The 14,791-nt window shown below is 39.1% G+C and overlaps 1 protein-coding gene across 3 annotated transcripts in view; it reads right to left on the bottom strand.

The window, feature by feature from the left end:
• The window catches only part of ADAD1 (adenosine deaminase domain containing 1), a 28,589-nt gene extending 14,126 nt beyond the window's left edge, over positions 1-14,463 (bottom strand). The window contains exons 1-3 of one of the 3 annotated variants that reach the window (XM_072405791.1): positions 14,109-14,463; positions 3,710-3,890; positions 2,631-2,819 (exon numbers count right to left, since the gene is read on the bottom strand). In XM_072405791.1, coding sequence (XP_072261892.1) covers positions 2,631-2,819; positions 3,710-3,884 — 364 coding nt within the window. In that variant the 5' untranslated portion in view covers positions 3,885-3,890; positions 14,109-14,463. Of the gene's footprint in view, positions 1-2,630; positions 2,820-3,709; positions 3,891-14,054 lie in introns of those variants that run through there. The other 2 variants (XM_072405790.1, XM_072405792.1) reach the window with 2 other exon arrangements.
• Positions 14,464-14,791: the final 328 nt, after the last annotated feature.

Here is a 14,791-nt window from a genome sequence, read left to right as displayed (position 1 = left end):
TTCTGCTGTTCTCAGCATGGCTCACTGCACACTTGACAGGTTCTGTGCAGCTTCTCCCTTCATTCCCCTAAATTTTGCTGTACAGACAGTAATAGTCTAAAAATCATGTGCTTATACTGCATGAATTAAAAAAAAAAAAAAAAAACATTTAATACTATACTTTTAATTACAGAGCTACAATCTCTTGTTCCCCCTCAACCTGAGGAATTTCGGCCCTAAAGGTCAGTCAAATTATTAAAAGATGGGGTATATTTAGGGATCAAAAGAATTTTGGAACTAGAATATTTGGGTGTAGTTTTTTTGGACTAATGTTAACATTGAATTCCAGGTATACAAGCTTTAGATAGGTGTCCTCATTTCTCCCTACATGAAATAGCTTTGCATATATTCAGTTTACCAAGTTAGGCTCTCGACTCATTTTCCATTTCAGGAACTGGCCTAATAATTCAGATACATTTACCAATACTTATGATACGGAAGTAATACAGACTTTTCTTCAATCATCTTTTAAGGACACAGGTATCTTTATTCAGGAAGCTTGAGTGCCCTAATGCACAATAGTGGTGGGTAAAATGAACAACAGAGTGAGTAAACCTCAACAAGCAGCAACCTAGAGCCAAAAGAATAGTTTACAAGACTTGCTTATCCTTGTAGTCAAAACTGGCATAAGTAGATATTGAAACACTTAATGATTAAACCACCAAGGTGTCACATTAGGAAACGTCTGTCAAACTAGTTGCTTCATAAGGGAAATAGTTCCAAAATTCTGTGTCCTAGATTTGCCCGTCAAACCAGAGTGATCCACCTGGCCTCAGGACCAGATATGGTCTGTAAACATCTGTAAACAAGGTTCTTCAAGAACCTCATCGGTTGTATAGTAAAAAAAAAACAAAAAAACCCAGGGATTGTATTAGTACCCTCAGCCAATGAGGTTACCGTGAATGGGCAGATTGGTGACCATTGTCCTTGTCACTATTCACAAGAGAATAATTCAATTTCATGAACAGACAACAACTACTCTGCCCAGCAAACTCAAATGAGTTACTGATTTTTTTTTTAGAGACTGGAAGGTCGTGAAGATGTAGATTCAATGGCTCTAGTAAGCATAAAGTGATTCACCAGACTGGTTTGCATGACAGACGATAGAAAAAAAAAAAAAAAAAAACTCAGAATCCAGCATAAAAATGTTCTTCCAGGTGCTGTGCTGAAACACGGCACTGCAAGACTGTCATAGTAAAATCCCCAAGACTGGGAAAACCTATGTTTCATGGTTGACTAGAGGAACTTCCAGTATATAAACCCAGGCTAAATATACCAGCAGTTTTTATTAAATAGAAAAAGTCTTGAAAACAGCAGATCTGAGAAAAACACATCTTCCTACATCAACTTCCTAAAGACACCAACTTGAACTAAAGCATGGCTAATGTGGTTGGGGTTATAAACCCCTAGTGCTGGTATATAATCTTTTGCACCTAAGGTTTGTCCTTCAGTAGGGGGACGTATAATGGATGATTAGATAAAGATTTAAAAGAAACTAAAATGTTTGTGTCTAGTATTTTCAAAGCATTGTCACATGAATCAAATATTGTTGTTGTCACATATTCCCATTTGCCCTTTACACAAAAATGCCAGGTATTTTCTTTTGTGTCCAAAAGATGAATGTAGCAGCATGGCACCTAACTTTGCCACTAACTTTCAATTATTTGCTTAGAGTATACATCCAGGAACCAATTAGGTGGTCTTTCTCCTGCTGCTAGATGAAGCTAAAAATTGAAAGTAGGAAATTCACAGAATATTGATTACTACTCTTATACACAGTAATTAACAGAATTATATGTTTATTTCAGTTTTGAAATAATTTATACTAAAATGTTAAATTGGTCTATGGATAAAAAAAAGTTGATATGTTTATTTGTAGGGCGATTACCTGCAGGTATCTGTATTGTATTCAGACAGTGCCTACTTAAATATCCAGGTGATATACTTGAACAAAATACACAAAAAGTTGACTTGGTAAATGTATTCCCATCAAAATAAATAAAATTGCAGATGAAATTAACATATGTTTCAGATTACTTGTCAATGTTAGGGCCCCGAATGAAGGTAAACCTCTGGTGTTCTCTTTGCTAATGAAGTTCAGTGTAAAGCCAAGTTAAAAGAGCTCTTCAAGACCCACCCTACAAAAAAGGTTTCGCCGGTCTACACGTCTGCTATGGGAATTAAAAATATAAAACTAATTTATTCAAAATCTTTTTTTCCCACTATAAGTAAAGTAATCTACCAATTTCCTAAAAAAATGCAAAACTCCAAAAATGAAGCCCGATAGATCCTTGATGCTAAAAGACTCTCCAACAACCCCAACATTCTATTGAGGGGTCTGTAGTTAACTTTTGCAAAAGATGGTGTCTAAGTGCTTACATCTACAATGAGAAAGAGAATGCCCAAATTTATATAAATTCTTTATTGACAAAGGAATATGGCTGTGCAGGGTAGCAAGATGAAGAATTTATAAACTGCTTAAACAAGCATGCAAACACACACACATATATATATATATATATATATATATATATATATATATATATATATATTCTGAATTGGAATCTAGTCTTGCATGCTAATACACTTACCTGTAGTTACTGTCTCTTTCAACTCAAGTTCCATTCTCTGCATCTGCGTAAACTGATATAACGCGGACGTTGGATTGATTTCTTCACGTCTATACTTCACAATGAATTCTTTGGGGATGTTTCTAGGAGGCAAATATGATGTTTGGGGAAGCTGAACGATTTTGGATAAAAAAGGATTAGGAAAATTACCTATAAAAAAAAAGCATAATTAGTAACTGTAGAAGTAAAAGGAAAGTTGACTAAAAAATACTGCAGTTATCGCTTTCCTAACATAGAGGTTGCCACTGCTATTTCTTATTTTGCCCCCCCCCCCCCACCTAGAACAAACATGCAAATAAGGACCACTGACAAATATGCAAACAATGCATAATATAGTTTATTAGCCAGGCAACTAGCACTTTAAGAAGGTGGGTGTCGCGGTGGCAGGCACATTTTTGAGAGCTTAGGTGTCTTCCTGCCAATCACAATAAATAATTACATTTGAATGGCTGCCATAATAGAAGTAATGGCAAGTTCTGCTAATAGAAGTAATAGAAGTTCTGCTTGAAAGAGGACTGGATTTTGGCAAAACTTGCAGGCATGCCCCAGATAACATTTTTTACTACCAACAAAGCTACAGTAACTGACACCATACTGCCTAATAATATGTTGAGACAATCATCTGTCCTAATTGCATTTATTAAAACAATGTACCTCTTCCGACTTACATACAAATTCAACTTAAAGAACAAACCTACAGGTTCTATCTTCTATGTAACCCAGGGACTACCTGTACTGACTTGGGATGAATGCCTATGCCCAATCATAGTTTGGATATTTTCTTAACTATTGGTTGTATCACATTAAAACCAGCACTGTAAAAGCAATTGACCTGTTGTCTTAATTCAAATGGTGTTTTTTGTTCCTAAACACCAATGAATAGAAAACAACCAAATGACTTTAAATTCTTATTGCTAGTGGAAAATATTTATAAGCATTTAAACTTACAAGCCTTAGCCACATAATTGCTTCCTCTTGACAAATTAAAAATATAAAGTTTTATCTGACTCCTGTAGATTGTCTAGGACTTATGACAGTACCTGTGACTGGAGTAATGCTGGACACTCCATACTGTGTTTCATGGTATGCTGAAGTTGTAGAAGTTTTTGAATGGGTCTCAACCAGAGATGGCGGCTGGGGAGTCAAATTTCTTCTCAGTATCTGAGCAAAGCTGGGAACCTTAGAGGCTTCATTCCAACTACCAGCACCTGCCATCTTAATCTGAAAAGCAGAAAAACACACATTTCCTACATCTGCAAAAAAATTTGCACATGCATAAATCACAACACTGAAGTTTAGTATGTAAGAAGCATTTCTTATACTATACAACAAGCATGACAAACATTCCCAAGGTAACAGTGCTGGTTATGCTAGTTTTCAGATCATACAATTCCAAATGTGGAAAAGGGCTTGTAAAGCTCAGAGCATTCTCATATGCAAATCCTAACATGGAACCTTATAACTGCTACCACCCTCTTCTCTTATATTGTTTTGGTGAACATTTCTATTTGGCTCATACCATTGAGATTTATTTCGCTCCTCTATTATTATAAACTGCAAAAAGTATCGAGAATAATTCATCTAATCTCAACTGACAAAAAAAACTCACCTTTTTCTGGATAAAGGTAGGAATTGTTTCTCTTTTTAACCTCCCTGGCGGTATTCCCAAGTGTGGCTCGGGGTGAATTTTCCATACCAGAAGCTGGAATTGCCAGGGAGTTTAAAATCGTGAAAATCATTTAAAACCGGCGTGTGACCATTGGGGAAGCAGATGCCGACCGGGCATCTGCTCGCGAGTGTGTGGCTGGAGGGTGGGACCGTTGGGCTGGTAGGCGGGAAATTAAAATACTAAGTATTTTTAAATGTATGACATTGAAGCTAAAGAACAGATTTCTCTCAAAATGTAATGAAGAGCTACCTCTGAGTATTCAAAGTATAGAGGAAGCGGACGCGTTTTGTCACACTGGGCTTCCTCAGGGGAGTAATAATGTAAGGACTGTACAGTCTGCACATAAGTATACAGCATAAAAATCCTAAAAAGTTCAGATTTAGTACAAATAATATTAGTGTATTTGTTGCTAAATTTGGATCATATCAGGTGTTGGATATCAGTGTAATGTTACATATATTCAATATATATATTGAACGCTTGCATAATGTCACATATCAAATTGTTGTATGTTGTTATATATATTTTTGCATATAACATATTATTTAATGGGTAGACTTTTGTTTAGGGATATTAGGGGGCATGTGTAAAGCAAAAAAGAAACAGGGTATATGAGGTGCCTGAATGGCTACTTACATTTAGGTGGTTGAAAGTAAATAAACGCAATGGTCACCTTATTCTAGGGGCGTATGTGAGGTATTTGCAGCAATGATTAAATGTTATTAGGAATGAAATATGAATATAGTTATATAGTTTTACTGAACGATATAGATACATATATTTAGCCTATGGAATCTACATGAATACATAGCAGTTGGATGCAGTTTTGTTTCGGGGAACCATTGTTGGCTAAAATGGTATCGGCTAAGGCATGGTGGTCTGCTTCTCCAACGGTTGCTTAAGTAAAAAACAAAATGGCCTGGTTTTTAGTGAATAAAAAAATGAGGCCCATACTTAAAGATTCCATGATCAAATTCCAGAAGATTGACTATTATATGCCCATTGGCTAGGATCGTTCTTTCCTAATTGTTCGACCATGATTTAGTATATGATTTCAGGAGGTGTACTTTTACCGACTGTGCAAACTGACCCTTTACCCCTCATGCCTTCTTTCCCCCTCCTATTTCTATGTTGTTTGTGTTTCCTGGTGTCCCACAGGCCCCAGGGTGTGTTATTTCACGACCATACTGAATAGGATCCCGGATCCTTAAGTTTTGGGAGGATATTAATGCTGTGGGCGATATGGGTATGCTGCAATATATTTTTTCATATGCATTTTCAGTCCATAGATGTCTGTATCGTACGGATTGTTACACCGTTATTTGAGCTTTGTTTATATATATTATATATATATATATTTTAATAAAAACTTATTGAAACTAAAAGGCAGCACTGTGCCAAATTAGGTCCTCACCAATCTTACATGATTATTTTTTAAACAATTTATGCAAATCACATTTTACCATTTGTGTATCTCAATGTAAAGGTGATTAGTAAACAAAGCTCTTCTAAACACGTGCTTTTAATATGGGTTGTACTACAACTTTACGGTACATAAAAGCTGCACTTAAGTTGTATCATTTAAAAAATCATTTAAGGAATGATAAATGTCAACATGCACACAAAACCATATGAATATTACATTATAAAAATATAATTATAGCCACATAAAATTGTGGACAATAAACAAACCATTCCATGTAGGTTCTTTGATATGAATAATCAGCAAAGGAAACACACCAATGCATGCGCATACAATATTAAAATTATACCGTGGACAAAACCAACAAGCCAATAAAAGCATAAACAATTAACCAAAAGTACACAGACCAAGAAATACATGCTAAAACAAAGACAGTACAAATTTTTCAAATACATTCCTAACTAAAAACCTAAGATGCCTTTACACACCGAAGACAAATGGATTCTCAGATTTTTACCAAGCACAAGAATAACCTCTTCCAACTGGATCCTTCTGCAGTACTACAGAGTATCAGTATCCTCTCTCTGTGTTCTCCCAAGCTTTCTCTACACTCTCTATACAAATGTTCAGACCCCTTTTGCCATGTAATTACTCAAACCAGTGTCACATCTTTATTAGCATAGATTTGGTCAACAAATCTTTCTTGCAGGTTGATTAGGAAAATAAAATAATTTAAATTGGTATTTGCAGGGTGAGTGGTTTTATCCTAGCCAATGGAGCAGCAACTGAGCACAAAGTTAAATTAGGTTGGTAATCATCAAGTTTCTGATATTAAATTTTCAGACTGTCTGAAAGTCTGTCTTTCTTCAGCAGAAACTACTTTACCTTGTGCACCATCTTCCCAATATCTCACGGATGTTATTTAACTGTATTTGGACTATAAACCCAAATAAATGTGTATGTGTGAGCATGCAAATCTTTACATCCCACTGAAACCCATCAACTTCAATTTTATTAGAAATATCATGCACCCATACTAGCCGCTATTAAACCACTCAGATGGCATTTCCAATTTATATTTCTGATGGCTGTTACATTGTAATATCTGTAAGCAGATTTTGGCAGTTTTATTTTGGCATAAATATTTGGGGATATGCAAATTATATACATTTTGTGAAAGTGGGACAATCTTTTTTTCCCAAAAAATGTCTGTATTTCTTTCAAAAATAGGAAAAATAACAAATAACAAAAATTTACCTGTTGAGTGAACAAAAAAACTTATCACATAATATGGTCAGTGTTCTCCCAAGAATTTTTTTAAGGTGGATACTGAGAAGCTCAAGACAGCAAATGTAGTGCTCCTAGTTGTTTATGCCATAGGTAGGTATCCAGTAACCTCACCTTTTTTGTCTGTGTTCTACCTATCCCCTATACCAGCGGTCACCAACCGGTGGTCCGCGGCTCTGACCTGTGCACCCCTCAGCAGGGTCAGGTGAAGGACCCCGCTGGGGGGACAAACCGGCCAGAGCCGCGGAACACATCTCCGTACAAGTCTTAGGCTTGGGAAAATGGGCAGGCTGTATTCCTAGACATAACTAAGCCTGATCTAAAAACTAAGCCGACGATGGGAGTGGGCGGGGCAACGGCACAATAACATCACTATGGGGGAGGTTTGACACCCAGCTCCCGGTGCATGCGCGGTCAGGAGCCGGTGATTTTAGTGGTCCGCGGAACCAAAAAGGTTGGGGACCACTGCCCCATACTTTGTTCCAATGTACTAATGCCTGGCTTTTTACTATGTACAATTTTACTATTTTTGTGTATTATGCCCAAACTGTTCCATGCTGTGTATTTTTGGTCCAACTTCCTAGTGTTCTATGTGTTGTTAAGAGTGTTAACCCTTGTAGTGGTGTAATACTGTAATGAATATAGTGTAACAAGTTAGGCTTAGTTCACTTTAGCAGGAAAAAACTGCCATTACAGCTCCTTTGTGACTACCGGCAACTGATAGCCCAGCACTTACTTGCTTTACCAATCCCAGGTGCCTTTTTCAGACATAGCAGTTTTTCAAGCAGCAATGGTTCCTGGCTAGAGGAAAGTGAGGGGTATTTGCAGCAATTGCAATCTTACTGCCAGTGTGCATTCAGACTAATTTCGGATGTGGCCTCCTATGATATATTTAGGTAATGCAAAACTTTCGTGAATAAAAAATCTGGTTCAACTTCACTCTCTGTCCAGTGCTCACCATTCTGTCCAACATCGCCATTTTTTTTCTTCCAGGTGCTTTCTCACGGCACCTGAACTTGTATGTAATGTAAAAAAAAAAAAGCGTCAATCTCACTCTGCATGTGTTAGATTGAGCATTTTTTTAATATTACAGGAAAGCCCCTGATGATACATTCCAGATATCAGCCATGTTCAGAAGGAGCAGTCCACAGCTATCTGGGATATGTGACAAATACCCCAGGTGGCTGCAGATTTACCGTTCAGTCTTTACCACCATGGCTGTAAAGACAGAAAAAACAAAACAAATGTTTCCATTATATAAAAGGGGAAAGTCACCCTTTAAATAATGTTAAAATGTGGTGATGCTTTAAGAGCATCATGAATGTGATAGCAAGATGGGGGCTGGACAGACACTGTCCTTCTCTCATCACTGCCCATATTTTATAAAAAGCAAAAAACCGAAATTTATTCACCCAAGTGTGTGTACAATGATATCATCATCAGCACAGTGTGATGTGTGTATGATGTGTATATAAAGACTGCATGTTATATTCTGAAGCCTAACTCACTGTGTTCAATCCTTCAGATTTCCTAAACCGCTGATAGTAACGACTTGAGAGTGTCAGGGTACACAGGGGACTCTCATACCTACTACCGTGTTTCCCCGAAAATAAGACACTGTCTTATATTTTTTTTGGCTCCCAAAAACACACTAGGTCTTATTTTCAGGGGATGTCTTATTTTTCCATGAAGAAGACTACAGTACACATTTATTGTTGAAAGTCACTCATGATCACTCATGTTCCATTGATTGTCCCCTTCTGATCACTCTATGCCATTGATTAAAAATTAGAGATAAGGAGAGTTGTCACCATTTGCCTTTAAATTCCAGCGGTCATTTTCTAGAGCAGGTTAGAAAATGGAAGGCTTTGGATGCTACAGGCAACATAGGTCTAAAACATGAGGACCAGTGCACAAAAAACTTTTAAGGAAGTGTCAAATATTGGAGTCTAAGGCAATGCATATCTGTCAGATTATCGCTTCGGGGCTTCAGTGATCCATCCTAGCGGATCTATAACGACTGTAATACAAGTGAATGGGAGAGTGCGGCTTGCTCATTCTCTCTCATCCCCTCTCCATAGAGAAGATACGTTTCAGTCATTTGTCGTTGGAAAGAACTGTGAGAGTTGGAAAGTCCAACGACACAAAAAGTCAAATGTATGTACACAGCCTAAGGGTAAGTTTGGTGATGGTTAAAATAAAAAAAAAAAAAAAACTTACCTTATCAGAAGACGCGATCCCGAGTTCTGGCTTCTGACAGGCGAAGTGCATGTAGTATCACTCCGCCTGTGACAGGAGCCGGAACTACAAGGAAAGCATCGGCTTGTGCGGCTCCGGAGTGTGCACTCCCGCTGCCTTCACAGGAAAAGAACTCGGTAAGTACTATTTTTTTTCTTTTTTCTCCTAGGTCTTATTTTTGGGGTAGGTCTTATATTAGGGCAGGTTGAGACAATAGTTATAGGTCTTACTTTCGGGGTAGGTCTTACTTTGGGGGAAACACGGTAGTAATTTTAGATTTCAAGATATGGAATATTGTGAAAATTGAACATTGGGGTCGCTGTTTTAAAGGCAAGCGCATCTAGCAGCCCAAAATTGAAAATACAAATTTATACCTACTTTTTACTAAACTACAACTAATACTATGCTACTCTTTTTGATTCTGTTCGGTGAACACCAATTTCTTCAGAATGAGGTGTGGGAAACTGAAAATGTGGGTGCAAGTGGGAGACATGTATAACCCCCCTAAAAATTATTTAGCGTGGCACAATTAGAACATAAAAAACTATGCCCATCAAAACACCCTGCCCTGTTATACATTACTGTCCACTTGAAACAGCAACGCTAATGTTATATTTTCAAAAGTTTTTAAACTTCTGATCCCCATATCTTGAAATTGTGGTTACTACTAGCTATGAGGGTCCCCTTTGCACCCTGAGTGCTGCAGAACATGAGACTGCAAAACATGCAGTTAGACACACACAGCTATCACATTCTGCTGCCGATAACGTCATTACACACATGTAGCTTTTTCTTCATAGAAGACACCGCACGAGCTGGGCGGTGGAGGCATGGCAGCTGGGTGCTCCACACACTAGAAAGGGCCTGGGGTGAACTATGACGGTCATGTGAATATCTATACCCAATAGAATTTCTTACATTTTTTTACACATATCTGAATTTTTAAAAATCAATAACTCCACTGTAACAAACCTGCATAGCAGTCATAGGTTTAATAGGTCCAAATATTTTTTTTGGAATCTCTGGTGTTGTCTTTTGACATGCATTGTATATTCATGCAGAAAGCAAAATTAGCTCTACAGGCCCCACTACAGGAAAGTTGTGGATGCCTGTAAATCTGGGAAAGGGTTTCAAAACATTGTCAAGGTTTAGAAAAACAATGTACAAGTAAAGTAGATTTTAAGCAATAGCAGCTTTGTCCAGGATCTACCGTCATAGCAAATTTGGCCCATGAGCTGCCCATCTGTTGAGTTCACAACAGCTGCATTCTTTCCAAAAGGCACTTTAACACTTATTTTTGGTGCAAATGACAGCCCCATCAAATAAGTGCGCTTCCCCAACACATTAGCACAGTGCAGCAACATGTGTATATAAAAAAAAAAAAAAAATCATCAGGTCTGCCCAGTGCTCCAGTCCAACTACTGTAGTCAGTTGTACAGCCCACTTCACAAACTGGTGCCTTTATCATACAAAATACTAAGAAGTGAGTAAGACCGACATCCATACGTGTAAAAGGGTAACAAAACCTAGTCTTGTCCAGCATGGATAGAAAACACATTGAGGATGTAGGGGTGAGGCTTTTTATTACTTTATTATTCTGTGCATTTTCTATCCCATTTAAAGACATAATCTCTCCCTTGGCTATCATGGAGAAGCAAACAGAAAACAAATGGCATTACCTTGTGTATTTACTATGTAGCTGGTGTTCTGCTTTAAGCACATCTGTTTTGTAGGAGATTTTGTTGTTTCTGCCAGCTCCTGCAAAATCTTTTATGCAAATTTCTTATACAAACGACTGCACGATGCATGAATGAGCTCTGTAAATACATCACCTTTCTTCTCTATGGAAAGGGGAGGGGGAGAACAGCAGAGCAGCACCCCACTGCTCTTTCTCCCCTTCACTTCAATTATGATCATCATTTGTGGATCCGCCAGGACGATCGAACAGACAATGGATGACGGGCACTGTACACATGCAAGATTCTCGTCTGATATCAGCCTTGAACCGATTATCAGTCAAGAACCATTACACGTGTGTATGTAGCCTTAGAAGCAGTAAATAGGGGCTAACATAATAACCATATTTATAAAACAGAAATCACACCTCAATTAATTCTTAATTCTTGTGTCTACAGTCATAAGTAAACAAAGCTGGGAATCACATTTCTTAAAATTAATTAGAAAGGCTCACTGATATAATGAATAATAAATGTCTTTACTTTTGCTAGATCTCCCTCCGTCAGCAGCAGGAAAAGCTGTATGTACCTATAGTAATCTTGTGGCAGACAAACTCACCATGGACACTTTTATGAAAGCCAAAAAAGTCCCAAAGCAGGTTAAAAATGTACCTGAATTTAATGATTGTGCCATCAAAATATGTAGAAATGTTAATTGAGTTAAAACAGTACCTTCAAAACACTGTGTAAAATTCCTGCTATAAAACGCCTGACTTCTCCCTACATAAGTGACCCCAAGGCTGGGTCTACACAGACATTTTCCCCAGAGTTTAACCGGAGAATTTAAAAGTCCATGTTTGAAATTCAGGCATTTTAAAGCTTCCCTTTAAACTGCTGGAAAACATTCATGCCGCAATTATGTTTTCAAGCATTTAAAAATGGGGGAAGCCGCCGGAACCCCTCTCTGAAATCCATTGACGCATTTACCCGCATTACCCTCACAGTTTATTTTTTAAAACATTGCAAGGAGCGTTATCTATAACGCTCATAAACGTGCCTCAAGGAAATGCCCTAGTTTAGATTAGCCCATTGGAATGCTTGGAAATTCCAAACAAGGGCTTTTAAAGCCTCAGGGTAACCGCTGGGGAAAATGTCCGGGTAGACTAAGCACTCCACAGACAACCGGGTCCTAGCTATTCATATCAGGCATGTTATAGGTCACGTTATGACTGCCAGTATTTTACTGCAACAACTGACTCCTAGGAGCAGTAACTAAGGCTTAAGCTGCGTACACACTTGCAATTTTTGTCGTTGGAAAGGATCTTTCACGATCCTTTCCAACGACAAGGGAGTGCACGATGCTTGAACGGTGCTGTACATACAGCACCGTTCATGCTCTATGGAGAGGGGAGGGGGAGAGCGACGGAGCGGCACCCTGCTGCGCGCTCTCCCCCTTCCCTTTCATTAGGATCGGTCGTCGTCCATCGTCCGTGGATCCGGCAGGTCGGTCGTTCGGACGATGGACGACACCGACTGTACACACGGCAGATTTTCGCCCGATATTTGGCTGATGCCGATTATCGGGCGATAAAAATCTGCCGTGTGTACGTAGCTTAAGTCTACACGGACTGTTTCCCCTAGCGTTTAACCTGAGGCATTTAAAGTCCATGTTTTACGCCCCCATGCATTCAAATTCAAAGCAGTCAGCGGAGCTTTACTATGTTGACAGCTCCGCTCCCCCCTAGAGGAGCCCAGACATAGGGATCAGTAATCAGGGGGATAGTAATCAGGGGAGCGGAGCTGTCAGCATAGCAGAGCTCCGCTGACTGCTCTGCTCCCCGATTGGCTAAGGAAAGAGAAATCCTGATGATGCTTGAACTGTCATCAGGGTTTCCTATTTCTCAATCACTCAATCACAGAGCACTAGGGATGAATGGGCACAAGTCTCCCCATTCATCTCTAGTGCTGAATGGCTGAGAAATGTAAAACCTCAGCCAATCACAGAGCACTAGGGGTAAATGGAGAGGCTTGTCTTCATTTAACCCCTAGTGCCCTGCAATCCCTCACTGTCAGGAGGATTTCCAGGGCTGTGCTCATTGCAGCCCTGTAAATCATCCTGTCATTGAGATAACCTGTAAAAAAAAAAAAAAAAGTTTAATTACACAAACACACACATTTAATAAAATAATTTACCATTAAAGCCTCGTCCAGTTTCTTTACACACTTTAATCCTTTCAGGGAATGAGTAAGGTGTTTTATGTACCCCTGTACTCAACCCCTGAAAGGGTTAAAAGTAAACCTTTTATAAATGCTTATGTAAAATCACGGCACATCACTGCAATTCGCGGTAAACCTCGTCATAGGCGTTTATAAAAGATTTTCACATAGACCCAGCCTAAGAGGCTTTTAAATAAAACCACTAATAAAACAAACAAAAAAAACACTTGCTTAAACAGTTCCAATGCAAATGGAGGAGGCAAGGATGGCAAACTGACTCTGAGTGTTGCATGTAGCCTTCTGGGAGAAGATAAAACAAAAAATGGGCAACATTGCCACCTCCAATCAACTACAAAGAATAATACAATTATAACTTTTATTTTAGTTTTACAGTGTAAACACGCCCTTAATGTGATCACAGTGCAGCTGATTGTTCTCACCTTGGTCACCTCCATACCTGGACACAGGGCAGGTAAGTCAGTAGGGAAAGGTTGCTGGTCAGTGGATCAACTTCACTCATCAATCAAATCCAATTTATGTGGAAAATCATTCTGATTCCACATGCAGGAAGGAGTCATTAGAATGCAATGTGCATAAATTCATTATAAAGATTAGGGGGTGACACCCCAATCCATAGAAAATCGCAGATAGGATCGTGTGGTTTCAATTCCTGCAGATGTATAGGCTCTGGGGGCCAGTGATGCCCTACACGTGACCAAGCCTTGAACACCTGCGCCATGGGGCCATAACACTGTACACCAACCCTATGTGCCGGCTATTATGGACTTACTGTTCGTGTACAGCCCCACACATTGCCCTCCTGTGAAAACACCGGCAGTAATATTTGGCTCTTAGCGAACACAACCCCAACTTACCGCTCCCTGTCACCACCGCGCACTACTATAAACAAGGCGCTCCTCAATACTCACCGCGACTCCAACTTCACACCAGTCAGCCAATCACAGCACGGCAACAAACACGTGGGAGGGGTTTCAGCCTATCAGCGTGCCGATCCTGCACTGTCGGCGGATGTGGGTCTTGCTATGCCGAATATAGGCCGTACGTGTGTGCGGTGTTATGGGGGGCAGGTGGTGCTTCAGGTGAAAGGCTTATGGATAAAATGTGTGCTAATAGGAACACTTGTCCTTGCATACAGATATAACCAGCATTATCAAATTTAGCAGAAAAACTGCATTTTATACCATTTCTACTCCACATCCACTCTACTCCATCTGGTCAAAATAGAGGATAATACTGGGGAGGGGACTTCTTTCACACTGGGAAAATATGGTCTTCCTTCCTGTTCAGTCTAACAGGAAGTGAAGGAAATCCTCCTAAGAAGACAAAGATGGCAGACAAATTGACAGCTAACTTATTCAACAAATAAAGTTTTGGCTTTAGATATATAAATATAAAATATTTTACTTGGAGCTCATTGAAGGATGCAGGATATCTTAAAGAGGAAGTAAACTGAAAAACGCTGAAAAAAAAAATCCACTTACCCTCAATCCCTAAGCGCAGTCAGTTGGTCCGGAGATGTCTTCCATCGGGTCCCACGTCGTCCCAGGAACCGTCTCAGGGACGCCGTGCTGGGTGCCACCATCTTTTCTTC

The sequence above is a fragment of the Pyxicephalus adspersus genome, chromosome 3 (genome assembly GCF_032062135.1).
Source record: "Pyxicephalus adspersus chromosome 3, UCB_Pads_2.0, whole genome shotgun sequence".
In the NCBI taxonomy this organism is placed as follows: domain Eukaryota; kingdom Metazoa; phylum Chordata; class Amphibia; order Anura; family Pyxicephalidae; genus Pyxicephalus; species Pyxicephalus adspersus.
Note: the sequence above shows the minus strand (reverse complement) of the source record. Positions and strands in the feature narration are given on the sequence as shown.